Raw genomic sequence first — 14,733 nt, 5'->3', positions numbered from 1 at the left:
GAAGCTGGAGTGCCGCAAGGCAGTGTACTGGGTCCAATCTTATACACCCTGTATACGGCGGATTTCCCCATAGACTACAATCTAACAACCTCCACGTTCGCTGATGATACCGCGATACTCAGTCGCTCCAAATGCCCAATAAAAGCCACGGCACTCCTATCCCGACACTTAACATCTGTAGAACGATGGCTTGCCGACTGGAGAATTTCAATAAATGTTCAAAAATGCAAGCAGGTTACCTTTACCTTAAACAAACAAACATGCCCACCACTGGTCTTGAATAACATATGCATTCCACAAGCCGACGAGGTAACATATCTGGGTGTTCATCTGGACAGGCGGCTCACTTGGCGCAAACATATAGAAGCCAAATCGACACATCTTAAACTTAAAGCAAGGAACCTCCACTGGCTCATAAATGCTCGCTCTCCACTTAGTCTGGAGTTCAAAGCTCTTCTATACAACTCCGTCTTAAAACCTATCTGGACTTATGGCTCCGAGCTGTGGGGCAACGCATCCAGAAGTAACATAGACATTATTCAGCGAGCACAGTCAAGAATTCTGAGAATTATCACTGGAGCGCCGTGGTACCTTCGGAACGAAAACATACACAGAGACCTAAAAATCAAATTAGTAATCGAAGTAATAGCTGAGAAAAAAACGAAGTATAACGAAAAGCTGACCACCCATACAAATCCCCTCCGCCTTCAAGAAAACTAATCCGAGTATGCAGTCAAAGCCGGCTGCACCGCAACGACCTCCCAGCCCAGCAATAAACTTATTAGGGCATTAATGAAAAAACTATCACTAAGTGAAAGTTAATTAAGTTAGATGAAGATTTGAACACTTATTGTTAGTCTCTTAACACAAAGGGAAGATTCAATAAATAATAAAAAAAAGCAAAAAAAAAAAAAAAAAAAAAGAGTATGCAGCCAAAGTCGACTGCACCGCAACGATCAACCAGCCCAGCGTTAAATTTGTTAGGCCACATAGCACAATTCATCTCATAAAATGATAATTAGCTAGCTTAAAATAAGATTTGAAAACTTATTGTTAGTCTCTTAAGTAAAAGGGAAGATTCAATAAATAAGAGAAAGAAGGAAAAAAAAAAAAAGTATCCAAATAAACGGACCTATGTTCGACGAAATAATGAGGTCAAATGTGTTCTGTGAGGAGTCTTAAAAGTCCCCACAAATCCGGGTGCAGGAGATCGGCATAGCAACGGAGAAAAAGGCTGAAATGCGAGAGGAGCTAGACCTTGGACTCGAACCGGCCAAGGGCGCAGAGGTCGTACGGTAACGGTATGGACTTTGAACAAGCCCAAAAAGGACGCACCGTGAACTAACGGGACATGTTTTGGACCTTGTACCCGAGTGAGCCGTGTGCAAAAAGGGAAATAGCGGGATTCCTGCGGCCTATATAAGAGACGGCGCAGGCGCAGCTCGGGACAGTGAATGAGAAAGTGCGCGAAGAGCCATACAGCCACACAGTCGATCGGGAAAAGTACGCGAAGTACACAAACAGTCAATGAGAAAGTACGCGGAGTGCCACACGGGCAGACAGCCGATCCGGAACAGTGCGTGGAGAACTACACAGTGAAGCGAGCAAGTGAAAGTACAAGGGCGTCGAAGCGACCATCCAAAGAGGATCTCCGCAAGCAAGGACCAGCGAGCACCAGGACCTAGCGTGGTCAGGAAGGGACGGTGGAGTCAGTGGTCAGCAAAGGTGGTTCGGGGAGGAGCGCTAGCTTATCTCAAGGACGATACACCGTGTCACCATAACATCCTAAGCCCCAGGCGGGTACCGATTCCTATCTCCAGCTTCTGGCGTCACCCCTGGTGTCGCGATCCCCATCCTCGGTTCAGGAGGATCCGGAAGAAGTGCCCGACATGGATCTGTCGGAGGAGACGGTGGCCGAGGGGCCAATCGCGTACGTGTCCCTCTCGTCGGAGAGTGAGGAGGACGACGGGGGTGAGACGGTCACCCCGGAGGTGTCCTCGGATGAAGACGAAAGAGACCGGATCGCGAGGGCCAGGATACGATATCGTAGCGTGCGGCGGGCGACGCAGGACCACGGCCGGATCCGCCTTGTAGACGCGATGCCGTCGCGGGACCTGGAGGAGTTGCTCGAGTTCGCGAACTCGCGGAACGCCACGCTGCGACGGTTTGAGCGCATGGTGGTGGGGACGGAGGGCAGCCGCCATTGCTGCAGCCACCGTTGCCACCGACACAACCGCCGCCGCCGCAGCCGCAGCCACCGTTGCCGCCAACACCCCCGCCGCCATCGCAGCCCCCCCCGACGCCGCAGCCACCGTCGCCGGTGCCACAACAACAGGAGCAGCCACAGCCACCGACGCCGCCGCCGGCGCAGCCGCATCCACCACCACGCACACCGACACCGCCGCCAGCACCATCGACGCCGCCACCCCAGGATGAGGAGGGGCCCCGGTGAGAGCGGCAACAGTCCTGGGACGTGGACCAGGCGCACGTCGCCCAGACGCTGCGCACGATCGGCATGGGCGGCCGCCGGTGGCACCAGCAGACGGGGGCGTGGACGCGGCCCGCACCAGCGGAGGACACGCCGGAGGCCCGCGTGTGGGAGCAGGTGGGCGAGGTCGGTTAGAGGCCGGTCGAAAACTGAGAGCGCGACCTGCGCATACGCGTCCGGACGGAGGACGAAAGCCCGGCGGAGAACCCGGAGAAGGGTACGTGGGTGTGGCCCGCGCCGCCACCACCAAAACTTGCGCGGCAGGTATCGTGCCCCGAGGCGCGCCGCAGCGCCCTGCCTCCGCAGGCAATAGTTGCTAAACGAGAAGCAGTGGAGGGAACTGGAACGCGCGGAGTGGCCTGCCCGGGTGGTCGAGGAGGCCGAGACCCAGGCGGGCAGACGGCATAAGGACCGCTGGGCCAAATTGTTCATGCTGGACGGCCAGCGGTTCCGCCTAAAGGTACGTCGCGGCGGGTATACGTACCCCAGGCACGCGGGCCAGCAAACGTACGCAGCGCCAGGCACGCGGGCCAGCAAACGGATGCGGGGCCTGGCACGCGCGCCGGCAAGTCGACGCGAGGCTGCCGCAGGCGCGGAAAGAGGAGGGCACGCTGGCCTCCAGGGCGCCTCCAGGGGCAGCAGCCCGGAGCATTCAGGGGCATTCATCGTTGGATCCCCGCAGAAGGGCCTCCAGGGCGCTTGGGTCCAGGGCCAGCAACCCCGGAGCATCAAGGATGCATCAGATGCGGGAAGCTGGAGAAGGGCGCTAGGATCGAGATGCCGAGTCGAGATGTCGAACGACAGGGTCTACTAGGCTGATGCTGCCAGGCTAAGATCAAGGAGGCGCAGGTCAATGAGAGGTGTGAAGAACGACACAGTTCGAGGATCAAAATGCCACGTCGAGATGGTGAAAGACAGGGTCAAATAGGCTGAGACATAAAGGCTGCCGCTAGCGTATCTCACGGACGATACACCCTGTCACCATAACATCCTAAGCCCCAGGCGAGCCGGTACGGGCTCGCCATCGAATGCGACGCAGGACGACGGAAGAAGAGCGGCGAAGGAGCGACGACGCGCATCTGAAGGCGAGGATCACAGGATTCTCTTTATCAAGCGTCACTGAATAAAGGTGGTTTAAAGTAGAAACTCTGTCTTATTTTTGGTCGGACAATCACACAAATCATAAGAGTTGTGGGACGAACAAACAAACTCTCTGAGCTAGCCGTTGCAATTCGTAGCGAGCAGAAACCAAGAAAACAGTTCTTTACAGTTCAGTATACACCAAACTACAGTATTTATGCCTTTCTGTTTCTTATTGTATATAACGACGATGACTGTTCGGGGTTTAACCAATTATTGTATCTGCTGTTGTTTGACCGGTGTCGCCGCGCTTCCAGCATTAAGATTATTGATGGTGAATTTGTGATCTTTGCGCCAAGGAGTTGGGTCCCGCAATAATGCTCGGCGTTGAAATTCCTATTGATATTACTTAAAAGGACCGATTTCTTTTCGATGTCCGTCAAAGATATTGGCGGTGGCCTTGCTTACTATGCTTTTTCCACCTTTTTCTCTCCAATTCGTAAACTATCAAGGAAATCTGATCAGCCGAACCGAGTCAAGACCTCTAAAGTACGACTTACCCTCTGCTAGCCACGCTGCCGCCAGTGTCCACTGTGATCGCTATGTACGGTATAAGCCAGCACTATGCAATCTCAGAGTCTGACGCGACATCCACTAACTTGACCTACAATTTCCACGAGACTGCACCTTAAATTTCTTGATGTTTTGTTCCTGCCTGCAGGCATGGTACCGCCTTGTATACCCTCACTAGTCGCCTCCAAGCCGAAATTCGCCATTCTGGTCAGGAGATCAGTTCTCTCTCCTCACCCAGTCACCGATTTTCCAGAGCACATTAATATTGAATATTGCTTGCCAACTGTCATGCTGCAAAAACATAAGTTGCGGATGCACCCGAACTTATCGCCACGTTTTGATCCGTGTTGCACGTGAAGAACGCGAGAGAACCTCCGTCCTGGTACCGTGAGCAACCGGCTTGTGTCGTATGTCCTTGGCTTGGTATTTGATCACGAGATTGCACAGCATGTCGTAGTAAGGGCCACCCAACATTTTTCTTATGCTAGTGTAAAATGACAGGATGGCTGCCTTCTCGATTGGTGGTGTTTATTGTTGGCAAATAGGGTAACATTCACTAAATTGACATTCGCTTTTACAAAACTTCACGTGCGCTTCCTTACAATCGCGCTTCCTTTTCAATCTCCTCTTCTTTTTAATCTATCGGTATCGATCATCATACCACTTAGCTATCGCTTACAAACTGTCGGGGTTTCCTTAATTTATTCCTGGACAACAACCCGCTCCTGGACAACAACCCGCCTCTCCTGACTATCACAGCGTCCTCGCGTGATTATTGACCTGGGTCGTCTGGGTCGTCACCATGCATGGGCTTGATTCTGGATCACGCTCGTCAGCGTGTTTTTTAGGACATCTCGGGGCTCATAACCATGTAGGAGCTGGAATGGGGAGCACTTAGTAGTGCTATTTATTATGGGATTGATGCTCCACTGGATTGATCGCAGCATTTCGTCCCAACGTTTCTCGTTTTCATTTAAAGGCAGAAGAATTGACAAAATAATTCGGGTTGTCCTTTCTGCATGACCGTTGGCTCTTGGTGTTCTCGGGACGTTGAGTATATGGTTCACATTGTTCGACTTGCATTATTTCTCAATATCTTTGGACGTGAATGCGGTACCTCGATCGGTTATAATTCTATCTGGCATTCCAACGTTGCTGGTGACTTCTTGTAGGCCATCTCGGACGTGTTTTTTTGCTGTACTTTTTACTGCTCGAAATATGGTGAACTTGGTGACTGTTTAGCTATTGAGCTTTTTCAATAGCTGTTGCGAATAATAAATAGCCGAAGAAAGTTTGTTTATTTTCCGATACTGTTTATTTTGCGAATTGTTTACCGCAGCTAGGGCCGACAAAGAGCTATATCGAAACACAAGTTGAGTCTTTGCCGAAAAACGAAGAAGTGACAATTGGCGGGACAGACAGCCGAAATGCAGCGCCCAAGCTTAACGTAGGTAGATAACAAAGAGAACAAGGAATGAGCGCCGTACAGATAAATGCGTGCGAGAACAGCGGTTTGCACTATGGGCATCGCAACTGCTATCACTGACTATTTCGGCTTACAATATTAAGAGTATGAAGCTTGGCTTCCAACAGAGTCCTCAAGGGGAAGCAGACACAGCTTGTTTACTGCCCGCCTTATTACTCCAGACGCGGTCCTTAATTCTGCAACTCGTGCGACGCCGTCTCTGCCAGGAATCAACTGCATGACTCTCGCCAAAGGCCATCTCATTGGGGGTAGATTCTCGTCCTTAACAAGAACGACGTTGTCCACGGCTACGCCAGGCTTTGGGGTGCGCCACTTGGAGCGCTGCTGGAGCAACGTCAAGTACTCTTCCTTCCATCGCGACCAAAAGATTTGCTGAAGAAAGGAGATGCGCTGCCAAGAGTCAAGCCGATTATAGTTTAGGCCCGTTATATCTGGCTCGTCAAACCACGAAGGCGGACCACCATTGAGAAAATGCGCCGGAGTGAGGACGTCCAGATCGGCAGGGTTCTCTGAAATGGGAACTAAAGGTCTGGAGTTAATAACTGCCGAGATGTGGCACACCAGCGTCCTCAGCTCGTCGAAGGTCAGAACCGCCGTACCCACAGCGCGCTAGAAATGATGTTTGGCCGTTTTCACCGCCGCTTCCCAAAGTCCACCGAAATGGGGCGACCGTGGAGGGATGAACCGCCAGTCAATCAAAGGCAAAAATTCTGAACGGAGCCTTGATGCTCGCTGCTGAGAAATAACCTTCGAAGTTCCAGAAGTTCATTCTTGGCGCCGACAAAGTTGGTGGCGTTGTCTGACCCAATTTGCTTCAGCTTCCGCCGGGTGCATATGAACCTCTTGAGTCCGCACAGAAACGCAACTGTCGAGAGATCCTTGATCAGCTCCAGGTGCACTGCCTTGGTTGCAAAGCATATAAATACGCAGACGTAGCATTTAACCGCGGGCTTGTTGCGAGCATCCGACTTGTGAAAGAAGGGTCCACAGAAGTCTATGCCAGCAACCTCAAAAGCGTGAGATCCTTCCAAGCACTCCTTGGGAAGGTCCGCCATTATGTGCTCTATCAGCCGCGGCTTCATCCGAAAACATCTAACGCATCTGTTCACGGCCTTGGTAACCGTCTTCCTCCCCCCAATAGGCCAATATTGGGATCGAATTGCACCCAGAAGAGCTCGAGGTCCGGCATGAAGATTGCTTTCATGGTAATGCGAAATAATTGCCAGAGTCACCGGATGGGACCTTGGAAGAATTTTCGGGTGGCGGCCATCAAAGTCCAATGTCGAATTCCGGAGGCGACCGCCTACTCTAAGAAGTCCAAACTGATCCAGGAACGGCGACAGCGAGGATATGGGACTAGACGAGGAAACTCTTCCCAGCGTTTTTAGGGACTGCATGTCCTCCCATAACTGCGCGCGCCCTACCAACCGCAGCATCATCTGAGTATCCTCTTGAATGTGTGCGACGGTGAGCCCAGGATGACGAATTCCATTACAAAATTTGTAAATGTATGCAAACACTCGTTGCAGTGAGGGGTACGAATTTGCAAATTTGGAGCTAGCAATTACATCCACGTACGGCGACTTTACGATGAACACACTTCGACGAAGCTTAAGCACCGGTTTGTCAGGTCAGCTGTTGGCCAATTTCTTTCAGGCTCCGTAAGATAGGCGGGTCCATGCGCCCAGAGTGACGATTCGCTAAGCTCAGACGGCAGGGATCCTCTGGATAAGATGTCAGCCGGATTTAACGCTGTTGGAAAATAACGCCAAGCCGTGACATCTGTCAGCTCCTGAATGGCAGCAACCCTATTTGCCACAAATATGTTGAACCTGGCGGGCTCATCTCGGATCCAGGAAAGTGCCACCGTCGAGTCGCACCAACAATAGTAGCGTCCTTTAAATACTTTCAAGCCAACTATTTCCCTCATGATTTTAGCCAGAAGATCCGCACCACAAAGCTCCAGCTTTGGTACTGTTATGGTCTTCAACGGAGCTATGCGCGACTTCGAACAAAGCAAATGGCTAAAACTTTGATTCCCTTTAGAAACCACATAAACGCAGGCTCCAAAGGCATCAATGCTTGCATCACAAAAGCCATGCACCTCAAGACCAGACTCTGCGCTAAACACGAACCGAGGGAAACTAACATGACTCATTATTTCAAAACTGCGACATATATCAAGCCATTTCGTGTTATGAGTTTCCGGGAGGCTTTCATCCCAGGACAGCTTTTCCTTGCAGAGCTGTTGCAAAAAGATTTTACACCTTGTGATTACAGGACCGACCAGGCCGAGAGGATCGTAAAATTTAGCAATCGCAGACAAAACAGAGCTCCTGCAGGGTCCCAATGGCGACTGAAAGGCAGAGAACGAAAACAATAGCTGGTCGGAGGCGGGATCCCAAGCGAGACCTAAAGTTTTGGTGAAATCGCTACCATCTTCAAACTTCATGAACGACTCCTTGTCCTCGGCGGGCACACCCTCCAACACAAGCGGAATGTTAGAGCACCATTTCCCTAGCTTGAGCTTGCCCTTCGCAAGAATGCCAGCCGTCTGCTGCATTATGCTGATAGCATCCTTTACCGTGCCGGAGCCGGAGATAGGATCATCCACGTAAAAATCGCGCCGAAGGATTTCTGATCCAATGGGAAAAGATGCCTGCTCATCGATTGACAACTGCTGCATAACCCTTACGGACAAGAAGGAGGCTGGTTTGGTGCCGTACGTAACTGTGTCGAGTTTGTATACTTGAAGGCCATCCATACAATGCACTGCGAATAGCTATCTTCTTGCGAGACTCTTACACATCGGTGCTTTTTACATATGTTTCCTGTAACGGCAACTGGGTGTGAGCGAAATCGAATTAGGATGTGAAATAGCTTGGGCTGGATGACCGGGCCAGCCATTAACACATCGTTAAGCGAGTAACCAGTGGAAGTGGCAGCTGATCCGTCAAAGACAACGCGAAGCTTGGTGGTAGTGCTATCCTCCTTCATGACGCAGTGATGTGGTAAAAAATATCGGCACGAGCTGATCTCAGATGCAGGCACAGGCGACATATGTCCCAGATCACGATATTCCTTCATGAACGCCGCATATTTAACCCTCAAGCCAGAGTGCTTTGTAAGCTTCCTCTCCAGAGACAAGAATCTCCGCAAAGCCTGAGGATATGAATCTCCTAAAGAATCCAAATGGAGTTTTAGCGGCAACCGTACCGAGTAATCGCCAGCTGGCAATCGGGTGTAATTTTTAACAAAGTGGGCCTCGCAATCTAGCTCCTCCTTAGTGGCTTGAACTATTGGGCCGGGACAATTTTCTACCTCCCAAAAACGCTGCAGAAGTGAGTCAAGTTCAACATCAATGCTGTTTTCCTTGCTGGCTGAAGAAGGAACGCGTGAAGCAATTAAGGCGCTACCACAAGGGCGCGCGCAGCCTCCAGACACAACCCAGCCCAGACGAGTTTTTTGAAGCAATGGCAGTCCTGGCAACAACTTTATCTGACCTACGCACAGCAGCTCATAAAACAGGCTAGATCCTATTAACAGGTCAACACGCTGAGCTTTATGAAATTCCGGGTCGGCAAGCTGCAGGTTTTCTGGAATCTTCCAGTCCCCAATGTTCACATTAAAACTTGGCTGGCGATCCGTGATATTGGGAGCGACAACTGCTGTTATGCTCGTTGAGAAATCCGTAGTGACTGACCGCATCGCACTTCCTACCGAGAATCCATCAGTTGCGAAATTGGAATCCCCGGTTCCAGTGACGGAGCAGGACGACCTCGTCCTCTTAAGTTACAGTTGATTTGCAAACTGAGAGGTGACCAAGTGCAGTAAAGAGCCAGAATCTAACAAGGCCCTGCAGGGAACGAACAGTCCCGACCGATTCTGCACTAGAACGGTTGCAGTGGCTAGCAGCACAAGGTCACTACCGAGATCCTGGGCAATTAGAGTAGAAGAAGTCGAAAGCGGGGCAGAAGGCTGAGTGTGGGAGCTTGAAGACACCGGAACATGTGGCTGCGAGGAAGGCGGACCATCTAGATGGAGCAGCGTATGATGCCTGATTCCACAGGTGCGGCAGCGGCTCGCATCAGCTACGCCAGTGCAGCTCGAGCCGCTGCCGCACCTGTGGAATCAGGTACCTGCCTTTAGGCAATTTAGGCAAAGTGCTAGTCTATTTGCCTCGCGCAGACGATCTACTGGCGCTAAGTCTCTAAATTGCGGGCATGCTCTGCACTATGGCAAAGCATGCAACCAAGAGAATTTTGGGTGGTAGCAACTAGCGTCGAATGATTTCTGCCCACCTGAACGCCTGGCGCATAGGTTGCCATGGCGTAATCCACGGCCTCCAAAGTCCTACATCGCTGCTCCAGGAATGCAGCCATCGATTCCCACGACGGAATAAGGTTGATAAAGACCGGATCCTCCAAGCGCTCCTCCCACTTAGCTTGGCTCGCCGCATTCAGCTTTTGCAGCAGCACTTGCACTATGATGCAGCCAGCGATTTGCTCAGTGGTGCCCAAACCCTTCAACGCACGAATGTGAGCGTTAAACTTGTCCGACAATTCCCGAAGCGATGCCACTGAACCATTCCGTACTACCTTTAAACCCAGAATCTCGGTGATGTGCGCCTGAAAAACGAGACGCCGATTATCAAACCTTTTTTGAAGCAACTCTAAAGCCGCTTCGTAATTGCCGTTTGAGATCTCTGGTGTATTGAGGCTGGTGTATTTGATGACCTAGAAATGGGATTGACTGCTTATACAGCTCACAATTATCTAGATTCAAAGTCAATCCGCAATCTCGCCATACTTGTAAAACTCTCTCTAGTTTTTCGTACATCTCATCTTAAGTTTGGCTACCAAAGAGGATATCGTACATGTAATGCATCATGTCACCATTCTTCACTCGCTTCTGTAACTCTGCCATGAGTCTGTTGAATGCAGCAGGTGCATTCTTTAGCCCAAACGGAAGACGTTTAATCTCAAATAATCCATCCGTGGTGATGAATGCAGTGAACTTTCTGCTCTCTGGTTCCATTTCAATCTGATAATATCCGCTATTCAGGACATCGAAACGCTTCGCTTCCTGCAACGTCTCCTCAATATTCGGTACGGGGAAATTATCCTTTCTGATCAGCTTGTTCAGGCGGCGGTAAAAGATGCTAAGTCAATCACTACCGTTTGGCTTATTGATAAGTACCACCGGGCTGGCGTACTCTGACGTGGATGGAGTAATAATATGTCGCTCTAATAGTCCTTCGACCATCTTGGCAATAACTTCCTACTTTGGCTCGGAGACTCGGACTGGCGCTTGAAAAACTACTTGGCCACCCTTAGCATCAATTTGTGCCTGGACGATGTTCGTCTTGCCTATGCCTTGCAAAACTATGGAAAAAACGTCTGCAAACTTCTCGTGCAAACTGCATACTTTGTTTCGTTTTTCTTCTTTCTAAAATTAACAAGAAGGTTTTTAAAAATACTCTCGGTTGAACGTGTCACCAACAACAAATCCTTCTGCAACAGATTGTCGTCGGCGATGTAAACTTTGACTGTCACCATTTTTTCCAGCGATTTCGATCTCCACTACCATAGCTTTGGTATGGATACGTTAGCCTCCACACATGCCCACAATTTTCATGAAGCACTCCTGTCGATCTGTGTCGATCTCATCCGCAGTTAATTTGCGAATTATACTGGCTTGTCTTCCAGTATCAATAAAAGCATAATAGCCTTTCTCGTTGATGTGGATTAAACGTGTGAACAGCTTGTCCTGATTGGCTGCGCCCAAACGACGGTGCGGCTTGGCAAATTGCATCGGTGGCATGAAACATATAGCATTTGGAGCAACGCGTCTTTTTCCTCTTCTTTAGACATGAAATAGCAAAATGCCCGACATTTCCGCAATTAAAGCATGCTCTACCTTCTCTTGGCTTTGATTGCTTCATCTCATTTTCCAGCTTTACCTCAATAGTACTGGATTTGGGTAAAATCTTTTATGTCTGTCCGTCTGTCTTTCCGTCTGTCTGTCCGTCCGTATGAACGTCGAGATCTCAGGAACTATAGAAGCTAGAGAGTTGAGAGAAAGCATACAGACTCCAGAGATATAGACGCAGCGCAAGTTTGTCGATTCATGTTGCCACGCCCACTCTAACGCCCACAAACCGCCCAAAACTGCCACGCCTACACTTTTGAAAAATGTTAAGATATTTTTTCATTTTCTTATTAGTATTGCAATTTTCTATCGATCTGCAGAAAAACTTGTTGCCACGCCCACCCTAACGCCCACAAACCGGCCAAAACTGCCACGCCCACACTTTTGAAAAATGTTTTAATATTTTTTCATTTTTGTATTAGTCTTGTAAATTTTTTATCTCTTGTTCCTATTTGTATTGGGAGTCCCTCTATTAATAAAATACGTCGCGAAACTCCTTCGTTGACGAAAAATGAATGGCTGCAATACTGCTTGGAACAGTGAAGTTTAGCCGACTAACCAAGTCGGGACTATAAACTTCACCACGAATAAGATTAAAAATAAAGACTATTCCAAGCATCGTTCTACGGTTAGCTAGGGAGGGTAAGTTAATTAACATTAGTCTACTAGAATAAGGAGGTAATCTAAGGTTTGCATCCCAATTAAGGCACCGTAAGGCAAAAAGTAAGAAGTTCTTTTGAACCGATTCAATGCGATCCGAGTAAACTTCGTATTGCGGACTCCAAACCGGTGATCCATACTCAAGAATCGGTCGGACTTGAGATATGAATAAGGTTTTGGTCATGTAAGGATCATCAAATTCCTTTGACCACCGTTTTACAAAACCAAGCACACCCCTGGCCTTATTGACAATAGACGAAATATGGTCTGAAAATTTATGTTTAGGGTCCAGAAGAACACCAAGAACATCAACATGTGTTATTCTGTCCAAAGAGCACCAACTTATAGTGTAAATCGCGTGTATTGAGTTGACACGACAAAAGGTCATAACTTTACACATAGAGCCATTTAAGTTTAATTATCACGGCACCAGGTTTGAAAGCTATCAAGATCGGATTGTAAGTCCAAATGGCGAGAAATGTCCTAATACTGAAAGCATAGTTTTACATCGTCAGCGAACATAAGTACACGCGTATGCTTTATTATTAAGAGAAGGTCGTTAATAAATAAAGTAAAAAGAAGAAGACCTAGGTGGCTCCCTTGTGGGACACCGGATGTGACTCGGAGAATACAAGAAAGAGAATTTTTAAAGAGGACTCGTTGCGTCCTGCCATTCAGATAACTTAGAATCCAATTTAGGAGATCAACAGGGAAACCTAATAAATCAAGTTTCCTTGCTAAAAGTGAATGATTAACAGAGTCGAATACTTTACCAAAATCCGTATCTGTTTGAAGATTTTTTTTTAAGCCCTGTACTACGAAGGAGGTAAGCTCCAGAAGGTTAGTAGTTGTTGATCTGCGTTTCATGAACCCATGCTGACATGGTGATCTAATTGACTTACAAGGGTGCTGCAAATGAGGAGTAATAACGTTTTCAAAAAGCTAAGGGACAATTTGGAGATTCCTCTGTAATTGCTTGCATCCGATTTGCTACCTTTTTATGGAGAGGGATCACAAAGGACTCTTCCATATATGGGGGAACTGTGAAGGTTCCAGAGATAAGTTAAATAGTTTAAGTAGAGGCTTGCACAAGGTTTCCGCACAGAATCTAAGAGTACAGCCAGGAATTCCGTCGAGACTTGGCGACTAGACAGGCTTAACTCGTTGAAGATCATAAAGCAGTGAGCTTTCGTTTAGAGTGGGACAAAATATTAAATTGGACTTTGATACCGCGTAAGAGTAAAGCTGTTCTGAATGAGGTAACGTAGAATATGTCGTTTGAAAAAACTTGGCAAATAGATCGGCTTATGCCTGATCCGAGTAGTATTTTCAAAAAATAGCGAGGAAGGGTAAGTGGTTTTTTTGCGCTTAGTGTTAACGAGATTATAAAACTATTTGGGATCCTGTGCGAACTGGAACTTACAACGGTTTAAATAATTCTTATAACACTGAGCATTAGGCACGGTAAAATTTAATCATCTATATCAATTTTATCTTCCCGTTAATGCCACTGCTGCGGTTGATTTTCTGTTTGCATATTATTGACAAACTGTGCCATCATGTTAGTCAGCGTCGTCATCTGCTGTGGTAGTTGTGAAATCGCAGCCGCCTGTGCTTCAAATGATTCCTCTTGTTGGCTCATAATTCCAACTGCTTGTGGCGAAATCCACTTCTTCAAAATTCTTATGTTCCACTAGTCTCCCAAGGTCCACTATTTTAGCAGATACCGCAACTGGTCTGCCTTGAGCATCTTCTCCAAAAGTGATAGCTCCTCTCCGAAAACTATAACGGTTTTTCTTTCTATGCACGCACAACCACAATCGTTTGCACGCACAATCTTGTACACACGATCACCGCTGTATGGCCGTCTGGAAGGGTGATCGCTATTTCACCACAATTCTCGTGAATTCGAAAGGATGCCTTATCCGTTATTTGCAATCTCTTGTCCTCTAAACATTTGTTAACACCTATACCATTACAAACTTTCCACACCGACGACTCTTCTGCTGCCTTTGCTTTTCCGTGTCTCGCACACTGTTACTGCCTCTTACACATTACCAACTTAATTATTCCTGGACAACAACCCACTCGTTACACGAATCTTCAGAAATATGGGACCAAACTTGACGTTGCGCTTAACATTTCAGAGAATTAGTTCGCCACTGTAGAACGACGATTATATTGTCGCTGCATGACTTCCGTATACCCATACAAAGGGAGTCCTTTTGATACATGTTTATTAAAGGATCTCCAATAAAATCCAATTTCCTTAGCAGGTAACAGTAGCTTCAAATGTTATAATATGCTGACTAAAGGCCAAATAATAAAAGCTTATATATATAATCTTTTCGGTCTCCTGTAACGAACTGTTTTATTTTGTTGGTCTGCTCGCTACGATATACGTGCGGCTAGCTCAGAAGATTTCGTGCGTTCGTGCCACATCATTTATATCAAAACGTGATCACCCGGTTACCAGTCCCACTCTGTGCAGTTCTCGTTTCTTTGATCTGTATTC

At 48.1% G+C, this 14,733-nt stretch overlaps 1 protein-coding gene across 1 annotated transcript; it reads left to right on the top strand.

Annotated features, from left to right (window-relative positions):
* Positions 1-1,239: 1,239 nt before the first annotated feature.
* On the top strand, positions 1,240-2,452 carry LOC122625569 (protein ALEX-like). The gene is made up of 3 exons (XM_043805658.1): positions 1,240-1,290; positions 1,791-2,180; positions 2,249-2,452. The coding sequence occupies exons 1-3, from the start codon at positions 1,240-1,242 to the stop codon at positions 2,450-2,452; spliced, it is 645 nt and encodes a 214-aa protein (XP_043661593.1).
* Positions 2,453-14,733: the final 12,281 nt, after the last annotated feature.

The sequence above is a fragment of the Drosophila teissieri genome, unplaced genomic scaffold, assembly GCF_016746235.2.
Source record: "Drosophila teissieri strain GT53w unplaced genomic scaffold, Prin_Dtei_1.1 Segkk125_quiver_pilon_scaf, whole genome shotgun sequence".
NCBI classification, from domain to species: domain Eukaryota; kingdom Metazoa; phylum Arthropoda; class Insecta; order Diptera; family Drosophilidae; genus Drosophila; species Drosophila teissieri.
This window is presented reverse-complemented; position numbering and strand designations above follow the sequence as displayed.

Excerpts from the sequence above, each read along its gene's own strand:
- LOC122625569 (XM_043805658.1), top strand. The coding sequence starts at position 1,240 with ATGCGAGAGGAGCTAGACCTTGGACTCGAACCGGCCAAGGGCGCAGAG. Across the intron at positions 1,291-1,790 it reads CGGCCAAGGGCGCAGAGGTC|CCCCAGGCGGGTACCGATTC; the intron begins GTACGGTAACGG and ends TAACATCCTAAG. Across the intron at positions 2,181-2,248 it reads GACGGTTTGAGCGCATGGTG|CCGCAGCCACCGTTGCCGCC; the intron begins GTGGGGACGGAG and ends CCGCCGCCGCAG.